Raw genomic sequence first — 21,994 nt, forward strand, 5'->3', positions numbered from 1 at the left:
GAACCCGAACCCGACCAACCCGATCAACCCGAACCCGACCCATATAACCCGAAAATCCGATTCAAAACGACTTTTTTGGGCTATTTTCCCTATAATTCTTCACTTTTATCTCAATATTCCATCATTATCATACAAACATGATATTAATATACATAAAAACATCTAAATTTTTAAAATAAAATTTGATTTAACTCTAAAAAAACCCACAAAACCCTATATTTAAGCCAACCCGGGTCAACCCGGGTCAACCCTCCAACCCGAACCCGACCCGAACCCGAAAATGCCCAACCCGAACCCGATTTTTTTCGGGTCGACTCGGGTTGGGTCGTCGGGTCGGGTTCATTTTTGACACCCCTAGCTTTAAGATGGCTCATGCATTTTGAAAAAGGATAAATTATGAAGATATTTATCCTAATATAACGGGTTTTTAATGTATTTTTGCACCTATTACAAATTGACCATCAAACACACCACCACTTATGTTTTCAATGGAGATTCTGTAATATTTGGCAGCTCAGGGGCAAAAGTATAAGAATTCAATACTCAATCTGACGTTTTGAAAAAAAAATCTAAACTATTAAGAGTCATTTCTAAAAGAAACAGTATGCACAATTGAAATTTCTCATTAAAGAACATAGTAAGCTAAGAGCATTTTATTCTATCAGAAAAAAAAATTCATCTTAAACTTTAAATGGTATAACTATAAAAAATTATCTTATTCCTTCTATAAATTTTAAATTTATAAATAGTATTTATCTAAATTTAGTGAATGAATTATATTCCTTAAATGTTATAAAGGAGAGAGAAAAAAATAAAAAAATTGATACAAAATGTAGTTAAAAATGAATATATGAATTTAATAAAATAATTTTTTTACTTTAAATTATATTTTTTTAATATGAAAACTAATATGGATACTCTAATCCCGTCCTTTTATAAATTCTCTGGCCTTTTCGATGCCATAGGTAAAAATGTCTCATAATTTATTTGTCTCTATTTAATCGGAGTTTTGGATTATTAAATAAATAAATAAATTTAATAAAAATAAATAAATAAATACTTCGGGCCCTGGTTCTGTGCTGCGTCTCAAATCTTCACTCAAGATTTCCTTCGATTCGCCTCTTCTTTTGCTCCCTCCTCCCTCCTCCCTCCTCCCTCCCTCCCTCCCTCGGCACTGCCCCAGCAGTACAAGGTTTCTCTCTCGTAGTGCCGTTGTAACTGCCGTCGGGAAGAGGAGGAGTTGATTCGTCCCCCTGAAACGACCTGCGAGGATACATTGCCGTCTGAGCTCGAGGCGTCGCAGGTGGAGCATGTATTTCAATGTTATGTTGTATGGTATATGTTCAATTTCGATGGGCTTACCCAATTTCTGGTGGTAAACAATTTAACCGTGTAGTTGATCATGGAGGAAAATTTTCGATGGATAAATTTTGGTTGTTAGGTTTCCTTGAAACCAAATAGATTTTTGTTGGGTTGTGCCCTGGTTGGGATTAGTCTCCTGCACTGTCAAGATTTGATTTTTCATATTTTATTTGATTTAGATCTATGAATTTGTTGCCTAGAGGTAATTTATTTGGAACCGGGATTCCATGAGGCTTCCGTGCAGTGTATTCTAATTCTCATCTTCTTCCTCTAAACGATGACACTGTTAATATTACCAATGGTGTTAAAACTAAGATTTATGTTTTTGATTTTGTGGACAAATAGTAGGCATATACAAAGGAAAAAATGAACATATTGCACAAGTGGTTATGTTTGATACCCTTTTTCCTTTTTTTCATTAAGATTTAGAGCGAAGATTTCTTAGAACCCTCTAATATATATCTTAGCTTTAACATTTAGCACAAAGGAAATTATAGGCTTTCCCTGATTTGCTTCCAATGCTTTGATTGTGACGTCAAAACTTCTACCCTCTAGGTAGCAAGGATGTCGACTCCTGCAAGGAAGAGGCTGATGAGGGACTTCAAGAGGCTCCAACAGGATCCTCCAGCCGGTATCAGTGGCGCTCCCCATGAAAACAACATTATGCTTTGGAATGCTGTTATATTTGGGTATGCTCGGAAGGAACTACTTGTTGTCTCATCATTACTTTCATGTGGTGGATTACTGATACTTAGGTATTATTAACTGCAGCCCAGATGATACACCTTGGGATGGAGGTAACTGATAGTGCACAGTTAGATCATGTTGATTTTGTATCTTGCTTTTGTATTATTTAATCTTGTTTTCAAGTAAGCATTAAGGCCTGAAGTTTGTTTCATTCAACTTGAAGTATAATATAAAGTAACGACATCTATGCCTTGTGTCATGGTATACATTAAAATATGCCAATATTTTACTTATCATTGTTTTATAAATATTATAATCCATTCTGGATTTATATGGTAAACAAACAGGACCTATTCTTACCTAAAGAACTTGAAGTTAATTATTCTCAGTAACAAGGTCTTAAGATCAATTCTCACCTTCCCCAAGTATATTTCAAGCCTTATGCCTGAGTGGTAAAGATCTTAGCAGATGATGCCAAGCTCTAAGGTTCCAGACTTGCTTCATTATTAACTATGCTCAAGATCTTGAACTGCTACAAAGATATTGGACTTCAACATAGCTTTGCTCAAGATGCGCTAGATGCACAAACGCACATACACTAATTTTTCTGAACTTGCCCTACCCTACCGCTTGTTATGCTAAAGATATTAGACTTCAACATTTCTGTGCTCAAGACACACACACAAACATTAATGTTCTAAACCTACCTCATCGCTCAAGACTTCAACATAGCTTGCTTAAGATTCACACATATCCACGCACACTGCTTATGATATTAAGGATGTTAGGATGTTAACATTGTTTTGCTCAGTAAACAAAAACATAAAAAGACAAATAATCAATGATAAAATCGCAACAGAATGCTTCCAACTTAACACAACAAATCCATGTAAGGAATGACCAGTCAACTTCTGTTGCAATTTCTTCAATTGCAAAACTAAAATATTGATGTAATACCAGCCTGCTGTACAGGGATGAATGTAATCCTAGAAGGCAGCAATGATTCTCTGCTAATCATTTATCTGGACATGTCATTTAAGACATTATATCAGTCTATCTGTGCGTGGAAGTTGTACAAGATCTTAGTGTACAGGGAAGGAAAATTCCACATCAACAAAATGCAGATTTAGTATATTTGTGACTAGAAGTTAAATAATGAGATTATAGTGTGTCCAAATTTCAAGGTTGGTCAGGTAACCAACTCCAAATAGTTAGGACATATATGACATGATGATGATCTTCCAGATGGTACACATTCCAAGGATGCCATTCACTGTATGTTACTGAAATCAATTCCAAGGATGATGGAATGCGCATTTGATTCAGATAATAGTCATCTAAGATTGAAGCTGGGGTCATTAGTAGGGGGATTGTTGCTATATTGCTTGCATATTTCAGTCTACACTAATGCACCACATGCATCATCTATTTTCTATATAATCCCAAACTTCCTAACAACCAAAGAAACACATTAGAATGCACCAAGTGCTAGCAGCTACAGCTTATGTGTCTCTAATATGGCAACAAAAATCATTAATTCCATTTAGATATTTGAGCACGCCACCTATAACTAGCAATGGCCAAAATCATCTGATATCTAACATTGAAATCCAACTCTTGTGTCGTCATGCATTTATACAATAAGGGTCGTGTTTAATATGTGTCTGTCAACTATGCCACAAAATAACTCATGGACGTTGTTAGACCATTGGATTTTCCATGCACTCTCATACATGACCGAGGGTGGAACCTAATATTCTCTCAGCAGGAGTATGACTGTACACTACCTACCTGACTATGGTGCATCCAATATCACACTTGCACTTGTTTCATCAGTATAACTTGTGACTAACACACGAGCAAAACAAGTTTGTTGATATAGGTGGAGCCTGGAAGCCTTTATTCACTTAGCGTAACTCACTCTTCATATTGACTTGTCTTGTCAATAGTCAATACTACGCTTTATTGTAGTAATAAGTCAAATATCACAAACAAAGATGATGAAGTTGAATGCAACATCACAAAGAGTAGCCATGATGACATGATATTCTAGTTATGCCACACCAACAAGCATATAACTAACAAGCACCAACATAAGTAAATACATCTTAATTATACAATTGTATATAACCAAAGAAAAATACAAAAGACTTATAGAATGAGAACCATGCCAAATAATTATCCTCATGTAAATGATAAATAACAATGGGTGTTAAAAAAAAAGTAATCCATTACTTTATTCTCAATAGTTAACTTAAAAATTATCCTTAACAACAAACTCAATAATTAGTCAAATATACTTTCCCGATAATTACCTCTATTGATATAACTAAATATGACTTGATTAAAAATCTGAAATTTTCTAGGATCAACATGTAGTGCCGGCAGGTTTCGTGGTGATAATGAGGAACCTATTCTTGTTTGAATATTTATTTGTCATGTTAAAATAGCATTGCCAATTTCATTTTATGCCATTCATGAAGCGTTGCTATGTCCTTTTTGCAATTGCCATTTAGTTTCATGCCTCTCTTCTTAAGTTGAAATATCTGCTTTGGTCAGGCACGTTTAAACTGACACTTCAGTTTATTGAGGATTATCCAAACAAGCCACCCACCGTACGCTTTGTCTCTAGGATGTTTCATCCCAACAGTAAGTGAAGTTGCTTGTTCCCATTTTCTTGAAAAGCTTCGTGGTGAGTCTACTGTAAAATATATATTTTTAAAGACTACATGCACCTCACAAATAAATTTTTGGAGACTGCAGATATTGCTACTTATAGTATAATACTGCATGATCTTATATGATTTCCTTGATGTTTGACTGTTTGTATAGCATGATGCAATTTTCCCAGCAACGATTATTTCTATCAAAAATATGCTATGTTGTCTGATTGCGAAGAGACAATTATGTCTTGACTACCTTGTCATCGGATAAGATCATTAACTATTCATTACCCTTTAGGCCTTTACAACATAGATCTTTAAAGTTCAGGATGTTTATATCACCTTATTGTTGTAAATTTTTTAGGCGTCATCAGTTCGAGGTTGAGTTTGTGATTATAGAGATACTATTTGCAAAGGCTATTCACTTGGGCATTTCTAGATTTAGGTTTGGCACCTAATTGTTCTTTATGCTTGCTTTGCATAGAAATTGTCAAAGTCCAAGATGTTAACTATCATCTAGCTGTTTGAGAAGAATTGATGTTGGTTTAGGTTTCAAATTCACCCATGGATGCTACAATAACAACAACTAAGCTTTTATCCTACTAAGCGGAGTCGTCTATATGAATACTCTTACGTGCTCGATCCACTACTATATTCTCATTTATTTTTAAATGAATTTTATTTTATCGTTGTTATCTAAGTCTTTTTTGATCTCCTCTTCCTCGATAAATGTGCATAATCATCGTAGTCTCACATTGCCTAATTGAGATAGTTATTGGTGTCTAAGTACATATTCATATAATCTTAAATGTATCAATTGAAATTTTCCCTCAATAAGCACAACCTCGATTATCATGGTCATTCTCGTATGTCCGTACATCCACCTTAACATTCTCATCTCTGTAACTTATCTTTTGTGCTTGCTTCATAACCTAACATTTAGCTCCATATAACATAGTATTTTAAATTCACTCATTGGATGCTTTTATATATATATATATATATATATATATAGTAAGATGTTAAGCTATGGATCAAATAATTTTTCGTTTTTTGTTTATTTTTTTAGCTTGCGTTTATTTCATTTAGGGTTTTGTCTTTAGGGTTTATGAGTTGAGTTATAGTATTAAGCCCAAACAAATTTTCAAATCGGAAAAAATTCTTAGGTGTGCACGAGATGTGCGGCGTAAGGTCCGCTGCATATCAAATCTCTCTCTCTCTCTCTTTATATATATATATATATATATATATATATATATATATAAAATCCAGAGTTAGTTACTAATATTTTGACCACACACACTTATATGGTAAATTTTGCAAAAAAAAGTGGTGCATTGAACAGGGATTAAAACTATAATTATTAAGATGTAAGAGATTTTTTATCAAAGCTATTGTTAGAATCTTGGAGTACCTCAGTATTGACTCCAGCATGGTTTGACAAATTAATAGAATCATCTTTGAATATCCTAGAATATCTTCCATTGATTGATATTATCATAGCATTTAAGAGAGTTCAACCATGACATATCTAAGAATTGGACTACTTGTCTAAATAAACATTTAATAATGCTAGGGGTGTAATCGAGCCGAGCCGAGCCAAACTCTTGGATGTTTGAGTTTGGCTCGTTTATAATCGAGCCGAGCTCGAGCTTTATTTAACGAATATATTCATGGCTCACGAGCTTATTCGAGTTTTTATCGAACCTAAACGAGTTTAATAAATATAAATTATAAATTATAAATTTAAATATTCATTAAAAACTAAATTATATATTTTTAAAAAATTATAATATTCTTGTTAAAATTTATAATTTTATTTTAATAAATAAATTTAATATATTTGTCTATGTTTTTCATAAGTAGAGTGTAAATTCAATATTAAAACTATTATTTTTTTATTTAAAAGTTGATTCATGAGCTTAACGAACATGTTCACGAGTTAACGAGCCGAATATTGTGAAGCTTGAGCTTGGTTTGTTTATCTTAACGAGCCTCATTAAACGAGCTCAAACGAGTTTTTATCGAATCGAACTTTGAATAGCTCACAAGCGGCTTGACTCATTTACACCCCTAAATAATGCCTTCTCTCTCTATAACCTTTATATAAGTCATGATGCCTGAGTGGTTTCTTTTCTTGCCCTTTCATCTCCCTTGTCAAGCCACTAATATAATAGATTGAGTAGATATCTTGATGGTAATACAACTCCTAGAAGCATGATACAATAGATTGAGTGTGTGTATATATATATATATATATATAGTTTTTTTTTTGATAATCCAGGTAATCTTGTATTGTCATTTGATCTATCTTTTCGTATCATTGTTGTGTTTGTTCCAACTATTCGAGATATTTCTCTATAAGTTTAGAATATTATATTCTAAAGATTTTTTACCTAAATTTTAACTTAAGTAAACATTTTAGTTAATAAGCTAGTACTATAGTGACTCTACAAACCCTTTGGGTTATGCCCGACATGACTACTAAAATTTAAGCTGTGCTGAGCTTGGCTTGGGCAACGGGGCAGGCTAAGTAGTAGGGGCTCATACCATGCACTAGATACAATTCGTGTCGACTTAGGAGTATTTCCAATAAAAATAATAAAAAGACCAAAAGTCCCTTAATTTACAAAAATAATTTGGGTGTGGGTATTTTGATCAACTTTAATCTAAATTTGCCTTATTGACCTTAAAAAATTTTAAAAACTCTATAAAATTTTACTATAAATTTTATAGGGTTGCATTAGGTTACCAACTAGTGTTAAACTATGATAAATGTAAACTATTGTGTTAATGCTAGGTTGTTCCCTATAATCTCGACAAGGACCACTATATCTCTAGAACTCGGGTGTAGTGTTAAATAAGAGTTTGCATTGCAGAGTCCGACTAAAATGTATAAGCAAGCACCGCTACATCTCCCTGAGAACTTGAGCGTAGCCTTAAATAGGCAAGGGTTCTCATACTATAGGTTGGACAAGAACAAATATTATAGAAAAACTAATAGTCTAATATTTAGAACATGGAATATAGGAACTCTCACTGGTAAATCAATGGAAGTAGTAGATGTGATGATTAGGAGAAAAATTAGTATTTTGTGTGTACAAGAGACAAAATGGGTAGGTGAGAAGATAAATATGATAGAGAACTCGGATTTTAAGTTATGGTACATAGAACAAGAAATGAAATAGGTATTATTGTAGATAGTTCATTAAAGGATGAAGTTGTAGAAGTAGTTAGAAAAGGGGATAGAATTATTGCCCTTAAGATAATAGTGACAAAAGAAATTATAAATGTAATTAGCATATATGTACTGTAAGTAGGATTAGATGAAGCTACCAAATCAAAGTTTTGGGATGACCTAGATGAAGTATTACAAAATATTCCACTAAATGAAATGATTTTAATAGGAGGTGATCTAAATGGGTACGTCGAAGTGAAAAATGAGGAATATGAGAGGTACATGGTAGAGGTGCAAATGAGTCAAGCCGCTCGTAAGCAGCTTGGTCTAAACTCTATTCGAGTTCGAAATTGACCGAGCTCGAGCCAACTTAATTAGAAATTGAGCCAATCTCGGGCCTAATTATAATTGGTTTAGTGACTCATCGAGCTAAACGAGCCATTAATAATATATATTTTTATATATTTATATAATATATTAATTTATTTATTAAAAACTAATAAAAAAATTCGAGCTCGAGCCCATAATTAAATATCGAGCTTGAGCTCAACTCTACATGCTCGAGCGATCTCGAGCTTGAGTCGAGCCGAGCCGAACTCGAGCCAGTACATGGGAGTTGTGGATTTTGAACGAGAAATGAAGAAGGAAAAACTATATTGGATTTTACAATAGCATATGACTTTATATTAGCTAATACGTTTTTTAAGAAAAGAAAAGAACACTTGGTCACATTCAAAAGTGGGAATAGTAAATCGCAAATTGACTTTCTTATGGTTAGGAAGAGGGATAAAAAGATTTGTAATGATTGCAAGGTCATCCTTAGAGAAAACTTAACTACTCAACATAGGTTAGTAGCATCAATAGAAAGAAAATATATATGATTCTTAGAATTAAGTGGTGGAAGTTAAAAGATAGGAAACAAAATATATTAAAGGAGAAGATAGGAGTATAAGCATTGGGTGAAATATACGGTGATTCTAATACGATATGTGATAAGATTATATTAAATTTGAAAATAGTAGCTAAGAGTGTACTTGGTGAGTCAAAGGGACATGCACCACTAAGTAAGGATTTGTGGTGGTGGAATGAGAAAGTACAAGAGAAAGTGAAGAAAATCGAACAGCTTATAAGGAATTATATATTTGTAAGAATAAGAAAAACTTAAAAAAATATACAATAACCAAGAAATAGGCTAAGAAAATAGTGAATAAAGCAAAAATGAAACTTTTAAACGATTATATCAAAAATTGGATAGAAAAGAAGGGAAAAGAGATATTTATAGAATAGCTAAAATGAGAGAAAGAAAGACAAGAGATCATATTCAAATAAAATGTATTAAAAATGTATACAATATGATACTAGTAAACGATGAAGAAATGAAAGAGCGATGGAAGATGTATTTTCATCAACTTTTTAATGAAAGTTTAGGTGATCAACTTAACTTAGGTAATTTAAGTACGTCAAATGAGTATAAAAATTTATTGTAAATTTTAAACTTCAGAAATAGAACAAATTTTAAATGGAATACACAATATAAAAGCCGTTGGACGAAATGAAATTTCGATAGAGGAATAGAAGTGCGTAGGGAAACAAAATATTGAATGATTTACAAAATTATTTAACATGATATTGAAAACGAAAAAAATGTCTGATCACGGAGGGTAAGTACTCTAGTTCCCTTATATAAGAACAAGGGAGGTATACAAAATTGTGCAAACTAGGAGTATTAAACTAATGAGTCATACTATAAAACTTTGGGAAAGAATAATAGAAAAAAGATTAAGGAAGGAGACCATGGTGACCGAAAATCAATTTGGGTTCATGCTTGGAAGGTCGACAATAGAAACTATATATCTTTTTAGACAACTAATTGAAAAATATTGGGAGCAAAAATGAGATCTACACATGATATTCATTAACTTAGAAAAAGCTTATGATAGAGTCCCAAGAGAAATTATATGGAGAGTTCTAGAAAAGGGAGATGTTAGCATAATATATATTGAACTAATTAAGGATATGTATGAGAATGTAACGACTAGAGTGAAGACTTCAGACGGAGTAACTGAAGTATTTCTAATAAAAATAGGATTACATCAAAGATCAGCTCTAAGTCCCTATCTTTTTACACTAATTATCTATGAACTCACTGCACACATTTAAGGTACAGTACATCAAAAATCAGCTCTAAGTCCCTATCTTTTTACACTAATTATCTATGAACTCACTGCACACATTTAAGGTACAGTACCATAGTGCATGTTATTTGCAAATGATATTGTTTTGGTAGATGAAACACGTGAAAGAGTAAATACTAAACTAGAATAGAATTTTGGCGGGAAACACTAGAAGGGAAATATTTTAGGTTTAGTAGAATAAAGACAAAATATATGAAATTTATGTTTAGTAATATTAGACGTAATGAGACAATTGTTAAGACAGAAGATGACGAGTTGTCTAGAACGGAGAGCTTTAAATATTTAGGATCATTTTTGCAAAACGATGGAGAGATTGAGAGTGATGTCTTACATAGAATACAAGCAGGATAGTTGAAATGGAGGAGAGCGTTGAGTGTTTTATATGATCGTAAAGTACCTCTAAAACTTAAAGGAAAGTTATGTAAAATCACAGTTAGACCTGCTATGTTATATGAAGTTGAATGTTGGACTATAACTCGAGCACATGAGCAGAAGATGAGAGTTGCAGAGATAAGGATGTTAAGGTGGATTTGTGAACATACGAGAATGGATAGAATAAGAAATGAGAGCATTAGAGAGAAAGTCAGAGTTGCATCTATTGAGGGAGAATTCCGAGAGATACGTTTAAGATGGTACAGACATGCACTTAGACGACCAATAAATGTTCTAGTTAGGTGATGTGAAATTATGACAAACACGCACATCAAACGAGGAAAACTAACAAAAGACTTGGTTAGTAATAATAAAATAAGATAAAATTTATTTAAGTATAAATGGTGATATAGTAGGGGATAGAGCCCAATGACATAAAATGATTCAAATAGCCGATCCCACCTAGTGGGATAAGGTTTGATTATTGTTGTTGTAGTATTTTCCATGTAAATATATAAAATTTTCCTTAAATTAAAAAACTTTTTTTAGTTTTCTTTTTTAAAAATATTTTCTGACTTTTATTTTTGAATATTTTATTGTTTTTATAATTTGCTTCTTTTGATTTTATTTTTTATTTTTAAAAATAATTTTTATCTTGTGGGTGTAAGGCTAACATAGGCATGCTTCAATTGAACCCATGCCCATATTGAGCAGATTAGTGTGATGTCACCAATAGCCAACGATGTGGCTTGCCATATCTGGCCTTACACAACAACTAAACTAGCCAGCTGGGTCCTGCCATGCTCGGCTCGAGCACAACTTGTTGACGCCATGTATTCAAATTATATCATTTGGTTCCTTTTTCTTTTTGTCTTTATAAAATAATTAATGGACTACCTACCTCAAATGTTATAGGACATAACCTTTGATCTATGCTTGGTTTTATCATTTTGTTATGCTAATGCTTCCTAAATGATTAGTTTACGCGGATGGGAGTATATGCTTGGATATTTTGCAGAACCAGTGGAGCCCAATATATGACGTTGCTGCTATTCTTACTTCCATTCAGGTAGCCTACTTCTGTTATAATTTCCAACTTTCTTTAGCATTTTTCAGGGATTAAATATATATTGAAAAATGATGTGAATCAAGGAGGGATTAACAGGAACTGTATAAGAACCCATCACGTTTATCCACTAGGTGCACGAGTTATGATTAGTTTGAGATTTACACAGAAAAATAAGGCAATTAGAGCTCCATTCAAACATAACTTGATCACAATACTTGCCCATAGAACTAGTTGGGAAAGACGTGTAGGGAAAGAAGGCTAAGGAAACATGACTGTGGTTCTGAAAATCTCTTGAATCACATGGAGTTGTTGCCATCATTAGATGAAGACCTCTGCCTCAGATATCATCTGTGTAAAGCTTTTGTTTGATTTTTTATGATTTGTCTCAACAGCACACCTACGATGAAAATGGACTATTGTGATCTCCACATGCAAAAGTTTGACGACGACCCATGGTTATAATTTGTCTGAACAACACACCTAAACGATCATCGGAGTCAATTGGTTAGCAAATATAGTCATAGAATCTGCAAACTGGACCCAGTCTGACCAGCACATTAGTCCCTTTTGATCTTATTATAACCAAAATAGCAATTCCTAATCTTTGGCAGAATGGATTGTGGTTGAGATATATTCTCATGGATCACTGAGCAAGTTGCACGATAAGAGACTGAACCATATGTTATCTAAAATATTTAATCTGATATTTATATTCCACCCGATATGGGTTAATTGCATTGAAGGCCTGCCATGCTGATCTTGCGGACTCAACTATCACCACTTCATCCTTTGTTCCATCTAGAGTTGCCTAAACACCATCACCACCTCAGATTTTGCCATCTGTATAATATGCAAAAAATTGCAATGGTGCGTGGCTAATTTGCATAGAGCAGCTTAGCATGGTCAGTTCCTGGCTCGTTTGACTCAATTTTTTGCAAGATTTGCCAATCTTGACCCAAACAATAGCCAATGCACTTATTTGGTACCTAGTGCAATTAAAATACGAAAATATCTAGAACACTGTGCTCCCTATCGAATTTGGACTGAGATCCTACCATTATCATATACAAACTATAGTTTCAATTTTTTTCTCAGATTTATCTAAGGCATGAAAAAGATGATTGACCTCTAACATTCAATAAAGAAATCAAGTTGAACTGCTTGAGATTGTGCTTTTTTTTTCGATAAAAAGTTTTATTTAAATTTTCTGATCTAATACTTGTTTTTATGAGAGGGTATATTAGATGTTTCACATGCGTTCTCAAAGAATGCATTTTTGGATGTGCTCTCAGAAGTATTTCTTATTGCTTTTATCCTCTTGCACAAGTAGAATGATTAAGAAAATACTGCAATTTAACCTGAATGATTTATCTAAATGCCAAATTACCCGCAGATATGTCTTAAGGGGCAGATTCTATTAAAATATAGGATATGATTGGAAAATAAAATCTGGAGTAACTCTGGTTGAGTTGTATATCAGCAGTTTGCATCAGGAAATTATACCACTAAAATTTTCATGAATCCTTCAGTTTGAAGTTGGAATAGTACCCAAGGATAGTTGAATGAGTTGATATAGATCAAGATGTAGAGCTTATATAAATTGGTTAAACTACCTTGTTCCCTTAATACCAACCTGCACTTGGTAGAATATTTTGTAATACCATGGGGGATTTAAACCACCAAGATCAGGGAGTCGTGGTAATAACTTTCATACATAGGTCTTTTAAAGTTATTGAATGATTTAGGAATTGTAAAATTTATTCTGTTTGAGTTACAGAATGTCTACTCAGAGTAACAGTAACTGATTACTGCTGCAGTCCCTGCTTTGTGATCCAAATCCCAACTCCCCTGCAAATTCTGAAGCTGCGCGAATGTTCAGCGAGAACAAGCGGGAATACAACAGAAAACTGCGTGAGATCGTCGAACAGAGTTGGACAGCAGATTGATTGATGGCGGATTTTTCCCTACTAGTATCCTAAAGTTATGTTGCCGTCGTGATGAATAATGCTTGTTTAAGTTGGACGCAGGCAAAAATGTGTAAATCTTATCCCCTCGCTTGCAACTGTCAAGTTTGGCGTTTGTTCTGGTTAGGGTTTGCTTATCGTTTAAACGCATGCATTTGCGGCCAGTAAACGTAATTGCATGCTAAAGTGAAACTCAGTATTTGTCATGATAAAAGTACAGTGTCTGATGCTCAATACTATCGTTGTAAAACAATAAAATTATTGTATTAAGTTTTCCTTTTAGCAAAATGTCATTTAATCTCCGGAGTTACTTTTGAAAATACTTTTATAAGAATTTATCATTTCATGTTACCTATTAAATCGGTATTTCATTTAATAGCAAAATAATATGAAACTACTCGTACAGTCGTTATTCCAGATTTAAGGGTGCCATGAAATTTAGAGTGATTATTTTATTTGATAAAATTAATTGTGTGGAGGTAATACGCCTAATTAGTCTTATCGACTATACTTAGAAGTCGATTTGATTTAATTTGACGAAAATTTGTCACCGATATTAGAGTAAATCGAGAAGTACACGTGACGATCAATTCAGAAGTCTAGCATCTTTTAGTTACGCCTCTCATTTAGAGAAAAAATTTCTACAAATACATCATAGTTGAGGATCGAACCGTAGATGTCTGAATGATAATTTGAATATCCTATCACAACACCATAATCCCGTAGATGTGTGGAAGGTTTTCGAGTCATTACATAACGACGTTAATAATTTAAAATTAAAATGAAGATTATTAACATTATTAATTAAATCATCAAATAAATGACATAAATTTTTGTGTTATGAATAAAAAAACAAATAAATTTATGAACTGGAATGTTTTGAATGGAACGATAGAACGATAGGTTTGCCTATTGAACTTTTCTTTTTTCAATATTAGTTTAAGTTATTCTAAGGGTTCTGCAAAGAAGCCCGCGCCCTCTAAATTGACTCTGCACATAAACATAATGGTGAAGCCCAACAGTCCTGAAACCAAATATTCATTCCCAATGGAAATTCACCTTGGAAGAAATGCAATGAGTTTCCAAATCTGAATGGTTCCACCTGTGTTTGCAGCTTCTATTTCAAATGAACTACAAATGATCACCAGCTTTCGCAAGATCTGTCATAAGAAAAGCTCATTTGAAAGATACTACATAATCTATTAGAAATTTGGAAGTAAATAAAATATGAATATACTTCATGTTCCCTTAGATGAGTCTAATGGTTAACACATGAGATGTTACCATCATGAAGTCTGAGGTTCGAATTTTGACAAAATCGAGATAAATATCTCCCTTATATGTTAGTCACTGTTCCAAAAGCTAGTAGCCGCCCATGATTTACCTCCTCTGTGTTGACTCTGGGGCAGGTTGACGGGAACGCTGGGGGCGAGCGTATTCATCTTTTGCCGCCATGTTTCACATGAAATTTAGTTTTTTTGTTTTGTTGTTTCCTAGGGTTGGCCTGCTTTTAGTTATTTATCAATCATTGGTGTCAGCAGATAATTTTATTTCAGAACTGTTCAAGATACTTCCATAGTGTTCTACTTAATAAGCCAGAGGTTCCACGGTCATCCTAAGCATCTAAAAGGATTTGCAAGTCAAACAGAAACAATGCACACCAACAGAAAATTCTTCACGAACTATTTCATACTCCAGATTTTATTTTTTCAAAAAACGATATAATTCTCAAGCACACAATCTACTCAAATTCCAATTACACTTTGATATTGTTAAACGAACTCAAGAAAAGGAGCCAAGAATCAGAAAGCACAACAATGATGAAAAAAATACACAAGTTAGGGTTTTGAACACAAAAAGAAGGATGATGAAATCTACAAGGAAGAAGAAGAAAAAAAAAACTTGTGAACTACCGAAGTATAGACCCAAGTTACATTAAATCAACTAAAGTGCATTCGATATGCAACTAACACCTGCCCAAACCTCTACTTCCCAAATGAAGCAAAAGGTCATGAGAACGATTTGCACAAGACAGAGACGAAGAGAAACACTTCGGGCAATGAGATACCAGGAACAACAGAGAAATAACAATGAAGCGGAGGAGAGCTGCGTATGCGTTGACAGCATTGCCGGTGGCCTGCCATCGACGAAGAGGGGCCTGAAGGAGTGTTCAACAGGTCAGCTTGAATCCCTAATTGGCCAAACCCTTTCACACTCTCCTCCTTATCATGCAATCTTCGTTGAAACAAGTTGTATTGTACATACAAATTAAACTCACATAACATTTTATGTACCAAAAGGAAATAAATGAATGTTATATGAGGTTCAATGCAATGAGCTTTATCTTACAACAGCTTTAACATGAGAAAAAGAGGTTCAAAGAGGTTCTTGTTACTAACAATAAAATAAATGCAATCATGAAGAATCGGAATTTGCCTTCAAAATCTCAATGGCGTGACAAGCAATTTCCAGCTAACAGTTCACTGTTGTGCTTCCTATGGTCACTTTTCCTAGATCCTTGCTTCGGCAATCGTTTATGGAACCAAAATGCTGATAGTTTACAAGAAGGATAAGGTGTGTGTATATATATATCTTCAAAATGCTGATAATAACAAGGACGTACCAGCTCTTCCCTCTGCCTGCTTCAGAATTTTAATTCGGTAAAGAATCCTTGTGTGCGCTCATCTGAGATAAGGAAAAAAAGTCAAACAGGTTAGCATTATGCGCAGAATATAATTTGAACTCCATTGGAAAGTACAAGTAGATCAGAAATGTTTGTGTACCATACCGCTGTGAAGGAGTTGACAGGCCAAAGTCGAACAACGACCTCTTTTCAAAAAAAGGGACTGATTTACACACATCTTCATTCTCTGTTTGGTAACTCTCAACTAATGTGAAAAATTATTGGTATTAGAGTGAGAAACCGTCAATGAATTACATCACTAATATTGAGATTATAAATCTACTTTTTTTCTCTTTTTTTTTTTTTTCAAATAAAACCTTATATACTAAGTGTTTTTTTCTTGATATATAACCTAATGTTTTAGTGAAAGGAAAGCATGCAATAGATGTGCAAATAGATATACATGAAATTTATTGGGAAAAAATCATGGCTCACTAGTAAAGTCAACTCTGTCATTTGTAGGTTAAGTCTGTTGTCTTCTTACATTGTTCCACTGTCAATCTATGAGATGACTTATCTTTGATGTAGACTAATCCATATGATTCTTAGTTGTGTACCAGTAACAAAATTAAAGCATAACTAGGCAAGATGAATGGAGCCTCTAATACTCTGACTTTATTTTTGTCCACACATCAGATGCAACACTTTAGGTGACACCAAGTTGGACACCAACACTCACACTGAGCATGTGCAAAAACATAAAAAGTAAAAATATGAGTGTGGACAATTAGATTGATACTTACGTTGATACTCCTATTCTAATCCAACATAGGTTAGAGAATGGATGCATATTCGGCTAATTTCTTTAACTAGGTCCGTAAGATAACATAGATTTAGATCTCTCGAACAGTCTAATATACTAGAATATTTTGTTTGTGTGATCAAACATTTAGGCAAGAATACTACTATGAATTGCATGCTCTATTGTCTATAATTACCAAAAACTTACAGAAATAGACCAAAATACAAATAAGCACATGGAAATTAAAATAACAGGGACAGGAAGCAATTATAGAGTAAAGAAAATAAGTTATCTTTAAACTTTCATAGAAGCAACTTACATGAGAACTGAAAAGACAACCTTGCCCTATTGTCATCCCTACTCGTCATTCTTTGCCAATGTCAGCATCTTCACCTATTCAACAAAGAAATAGCTAGCATACACTACACAAAGATCACTCTAAATTAATGAGAAAAGATGAAACAGTTTGAATAAATCGTTACGGTAATAACTAGTGAGTTTATCCAATTTGTTATGCCGAGAAAAGATGGATATCTTGGTTCCCATGCGGCAACATAAGACAGGAGACAAAAACATGAGTTTTTCACATATAAACCACCCTTAACGTCCCCGCTAATTGATGGGATTTAAATGACAACACAAGTATTCTCTCTCCAAACCGGTAGCCTTCATAAATGAAGAGAACCAAGTATAATCAGCTAAATCTCTTACTTTTCACCTCCATTTCCACTCTGGATGTTGCATCACTGAGCACCTCTGCTATGCTCACCACTTTTTGCAGCTTTCGTTGCTTGAGCAGTAGCAACTGCTTAAGTCCTTGATTACCATTTTTCTAATGATATAAAAGTCAATTAACATTGGCATAGTTGATTCTTCTTGCAAATATGTGATGGATTCTTGATCAATATACCTGAAATAAATTAACTAAGAAACCATATCTTCCAAGCTTATAGACAGTATGAGTGATCCCCACCACCAAAGGATTTCAATGAATGACAATGCCTCAAGGGGGATTTTAGGCTAAAAGAACTTTTTTTCAATATCGGAATGTGTGAATTATCTAAAGGGAACAAATGAGATTAAATCAACAAATCAACTTCTTTGATAGTTCGATTGGTAGAAGAGAATATCATAAATAAAATTCACTTTTAGAATTATTAAACATTTCAAAGAATTTTTATAAATGAATTAAAGTGTGGAAATAAAGTATATCAAAATTTATGTATGAACTCAGATATAATAAAATATATTTAATGCTCAAAATTAATTACTATTAATTTAAAACTAAATATGCTATTATTTGGAAAAAGAGGCCTCTACTTAGTAATTAGGCAAAATAGACTGAAAACTACTGTTAAACTAACGATAAAACAAAAGGAAAAAAAAATTAGGAATTACATAGAAATGTAATTAATGTATCAAAAATGGATGGTGGCTCCTTTACCAGGAATTCCATGAGATGGTTAGAGGTTCATAGACGAAGGACATCAACACATTAGTCAGATAGTAATAGCACAGACCAATTGTGTGCACTGTAAAGTTTAAAGTAGATAAATATATCACTTTCCTTTTTCTAAATTTATTGAATCAAAAAACATATAATTTATGAACTGGAATGTTTTGAATGGAACAATAGGTATAACTATTGAACTTTTCTTTTTTTCAATATTACTTTTAAGTTATTCTAAAAGTTCTGCAAAGAAGCCCGTGCCCTCTGAATTCACTTTGCACGCTAATTATATTTCTTTATAAATCTACAGGTGGCAAAATTAATCTAGAGGTGGTAACACTTGATGAGATTAAACAATCTTCAACGTAAAAGGTGCTCTGTAAATTCACAACGTTTCAGCACGACAAATCTAACTATATATATATTTGTATAAAAAATCTAGGAATCCCTCTTTTGTTTTGTTTTTCATATCTAAAGTGATCTTGATGGCATAAACCTTATCCAACCAACTTCAACACCTTACATTTTGATAGTTATAGTAGATGCACTGATGCATTGGATCCTAAACAAAGACAATCTTCCTAATTACCTCGGATCGCATGTTTGTTAATTATCTTTAACTGCATAGTTATGGCAGGATGCAATGCCCTCTACCCTTCTTCATTCCTACAAGCAAGTTTTCAATTGATCACACACACTCCAGGTGTTATTTGGTGAATTTCACACAAAAAGCTAGTTGATAATATTAGCATTCATGTAGTGTGAGACAATCAATTAATGGATTAAATCTAGTAGAAACTTGAATAGTAGAGTTTTTAAGCAGTTACTAAACAAAGGGAGCAATAAGTTCATCCTTGATGATATTCAATCAACCATTCCTAGTTTCAATATCAAATCATTCACATTCCTATAGAGAAAGCATTAATTTGGAGATTGGATCAAGGATCTGCTGATTCAATGATTTAATCGGTCGAGCCAGAGAATATCATAAATAAAATTTACACTATTAGAGGTATCAGATATTTCAAAAAATTTTATGAGCTAGCCACCTGGAGCTTTTCAGTTAAACTTTCTCAACCAATTTTTTAAACTATGGATATAACAAATTGGCCAGAGAGTAATAACATACAACCACTACATGTACATGGAAAGGTAAAGTTTAGAGCAGTTAAATAGAGCATTCCTTTCCTTTCTAGAACAACAATATGCCTACAAGTTTCGGTCATCTTCACGCTTGGCTTGATATGGTATACTGATTTCTTGAATCCAAACCTGTTCCAGAACCCCTACAGTCCTAGTTGAATAGATGTTTGTTCATAAACTAGTAGATGCAACATTGAACATGCACATTGACTAAACAAGAAGTTTTCAAATCAGTATTCCGATAAACCAAAACTGATCTTGATGCTTTCATATTGGCTGCCTAACAGATACTTAAGTCCTAGTTTGTTCTAAGTTTTAGACAGACACACATGAACATCATTAACATTCAATCTATGCTAGAGTGGTGTTACAGCTATAGATCATAAAAACAAATATGGAAAAACTCCACAAATCCGGATTCAAGCTTGCTAATTAAGCAATATAACTTCAGTCGCGAGAAATACTTAGCTTAATTAACAGCCTAAAAAATAATGGGAAAATGATGAAGATAAACTTATTAATTGTAGCTCAATGGAAGAATCAAGTATTAGTGGTGGCCGGTAAGCTTTGATGGGATTAAACAATCTTCAACGTCAAAAGAGCACAAAATTGAAGTAGATGAGCGATCAAAGTTAATATTGGATGAAATGGTAATAAGTAGATTCACATGGAAACTTCTTTTTCTTATTCCATTACTTGGTAGTGTCTGAATATAAAAGGCATGAACTAAATGAAACAATTTCACCTAGCATGACTTATACACATAATAGTCAAGCCTGAGAGTCCTGAAACCAAATATTCATTCCCAATTAAAATTCACCTTTCAGCAAGACTCTAGGAAGAGATGCAATGAGTTTTCAAATCCAAGTGGTTCCTCCTGTGTTTGCAGCTTCTATTTCAAATGAACGATCACCAGCTTTCACAAGATCTGTCATAAGAAACACAAGAGCTTAACGATAAGTAATTCCGCTCATTTGAATGAAACAACATAATCTATTAGAAATTTGGAAGTAAATAAAATATGAATATACTTCATGTTTCACAAAAGATTCAGTTTCTTTTTTTTCTTGGTTTGTCCTGTTTTTAGTTATTTTTCAGTCATTGGTGTCAGCAGATAATTTTGTTTCAGAACTGTTCAAGATACGTCAATAGTGTTCTACTTAATTGAGGCAGAGGTTGTGCATTTCACAGTTGTCCAATTCCTACGCTCATCCTAAGAATCTAAAAGGAATTCTAACTCAAACAGAAACAATGCAAGCCAACAGAAAATTCTTCTTGAGTTATTTAACGTTCCAGATTTTTTTTTTAAAAAAAGATATAATTCTTAAGCACACCATCTACTGCTTCCATATGCCAATTAGACTTTGCTATTGTCAAACGAACTCAAGAAAAGGAGCCAAGAAGAAGAATCAAAAAGCACAACAATGATGAAAAAAAAAACACAATTTAGGGTTTTGAACACAAAAAGAAGGATGCTGAAATCTAAATAGAAACAACAAAACATCAAAGAAAGGGGAAAAAAAACTTCTGGGAGTTAGAGTTAAAGCTAGGGTTCGGGGGTAAAAAGCCAATGATGGAGGAAAAACATTAGAGAAAAAAAAACATCAAAGAAGAGAAGAGCTTTTGCGAGTTGAAATCGGCAATTGCAGGTTAGGGAAAAAAATTTGGACCATTTCTCGATTTATGCGTGTCATCCTTGCGCAGGGGCCATGCTAATCTTCTCTGTATCGTTCCAATTTTATCGGATGTCTCCGAAGAGACAGTTCTCTGTAGCCGACTAAACTATAAACAGAAGCAATGTTATATTAAAACTTCCGATGTGGGACTAATCTGCACTCGATATTCAAATAACACCTGCCCCAACCTTTACTTCCCAAATGAAGAGAAAGGACACGAGAACAATTCGCACAAGACGGAGACGACGAGAAGCACTGCCGGCAATGAGATACCTGGAACAACAGAGGAATAGCGATGAAGCGGAAGGAGAGCTGCGTGTGTGTGGGCAGCATTGCCGGCGGCCTGCCATCGGAGAAGAGGGACCTGTTGGAGGGTTAAACAGGTCAGCTAGAATCCCTGATCGGGCAAACCCATTCACAGTCTCCTTGTCAGACAAACTTAGCTTTCATCCTATCATTTTAAAAAGAATTCAATACTCAAAAAGAATACACAACATAAGACAACAAGCTCGGCTACTGTACAAATGTCAAATAAAATTTACTTAAAAAATCGTAAGTGATTTTACCAATGATTCGAACTATCAGTTTTCTTTAGATATCCAGAGAATTATGTACAAACTGTTCAAGCAATATGCGATTTTTTTTTATATATAAATATATTAGTTCATTAAGGAGGTAAAATTATGTAGATTATGCGAGTAAGAATAGATGACAAATCCTTTGGTTTACAATTCCTAATCTTTTCTTGGCCTCTTCCACAATTTACACATCGAATTGTGGCGGGAATCCGGCCAAATTTAACTGTATCTC

General features: G+C 33.7%; 1 protein-coding gene, 1 long non-coding RNA gene and 1 other non-coding gene across 10 annotated transcripts; 1 reads left to right on the plus strand and 2 right to left on the minus strand.

Annotated features, from left to right (window-relative positions):
- The first annotated feature begins 1,080 nt into the window (after positions 1 to 1,080).
- On the plus strand, positions 1,081 to 13,792 carry LOC122015822 (ubiquitin-conjugating enzyme E2 2-like). Its single transcript, XM_042572878.1, has 6 exons — positions 1,081 to 1,303; positions 1,918 to 2,051; positions 2,134 to 2,159; positions 4,609 to 4,698; positions 11,438 to 11,526; positions 13,344 to 13,792. Exons 2-6 carry the CDS (start codon positions 1,927 to 1,929, stop codon positions 13,470 to 13,472), a joined length of 459 nt encoding a protein of 152 aa, XP_042428812.1. The 5' UTR covers positions 1,081 to 1,303; positions 1,918 to 1,926; the 3' UTR covers positions 13,473 to 13,792.
- Positions 13,793 to 15,713: 1,921 nt separating this feature from the next.
- Positions 15,714 to 21,613, minus strand: LOC122017253. Of its 8 annotated transcripts, XR_006121304.1 has the most exons (8): positions 21,179 to 21,314; positions 20,329 to 20,436; positions 18,955 to 19,031; positions 17,627 to 17,747; positions 17,235 to 17,308; positions 16,279 to 16,378; positions 16,114 to 16,175; positions 15,714 to 16,040 (listed from the first exon to the last, which is right to left on the minus strand). It is a non-coding gene; the product is annotated as an uncharacterized LOC122017253 (long non-coding RNA). The 8 variants fall into 8 exon arrangements; XR_006121306.1 differs by lacking the exon at positions 18,955 to 19,031 and having other exon boundaries at positions 21,179 to 21,313; XR_006121301.1 differs by lacking the exon at positions 17,627 to 17,747 and having other exon boundaries at positions 21,179 to 21,313.
- On the minus strand, positions 21,167 to 21,269 carry LOC122018200. Its single transcript, XR_006121631.1, has one exon. It is a non-coding gene; the product is annotated as a U6 spliceosomal RNA (small nuclear RNA).
- Positions 21,614 to 21,994: the final 381 nt, after the last annotated feature.

This window comes from Zingiber officinale, chromosome 8B (assembly GCF_018446385.1).
Source record: "Zingiber officinale cultivar Zhangliang chromosome 8B, Zo_v1.1, whole genome shotgun sequence".
Taxonomy (NCBI): Eukaryota; Viridiplantae; Streptophyta; class Magnoliopsida; order Zingiberales; family Zingiberaceae; genus Zingiber; species Zingiber officinale.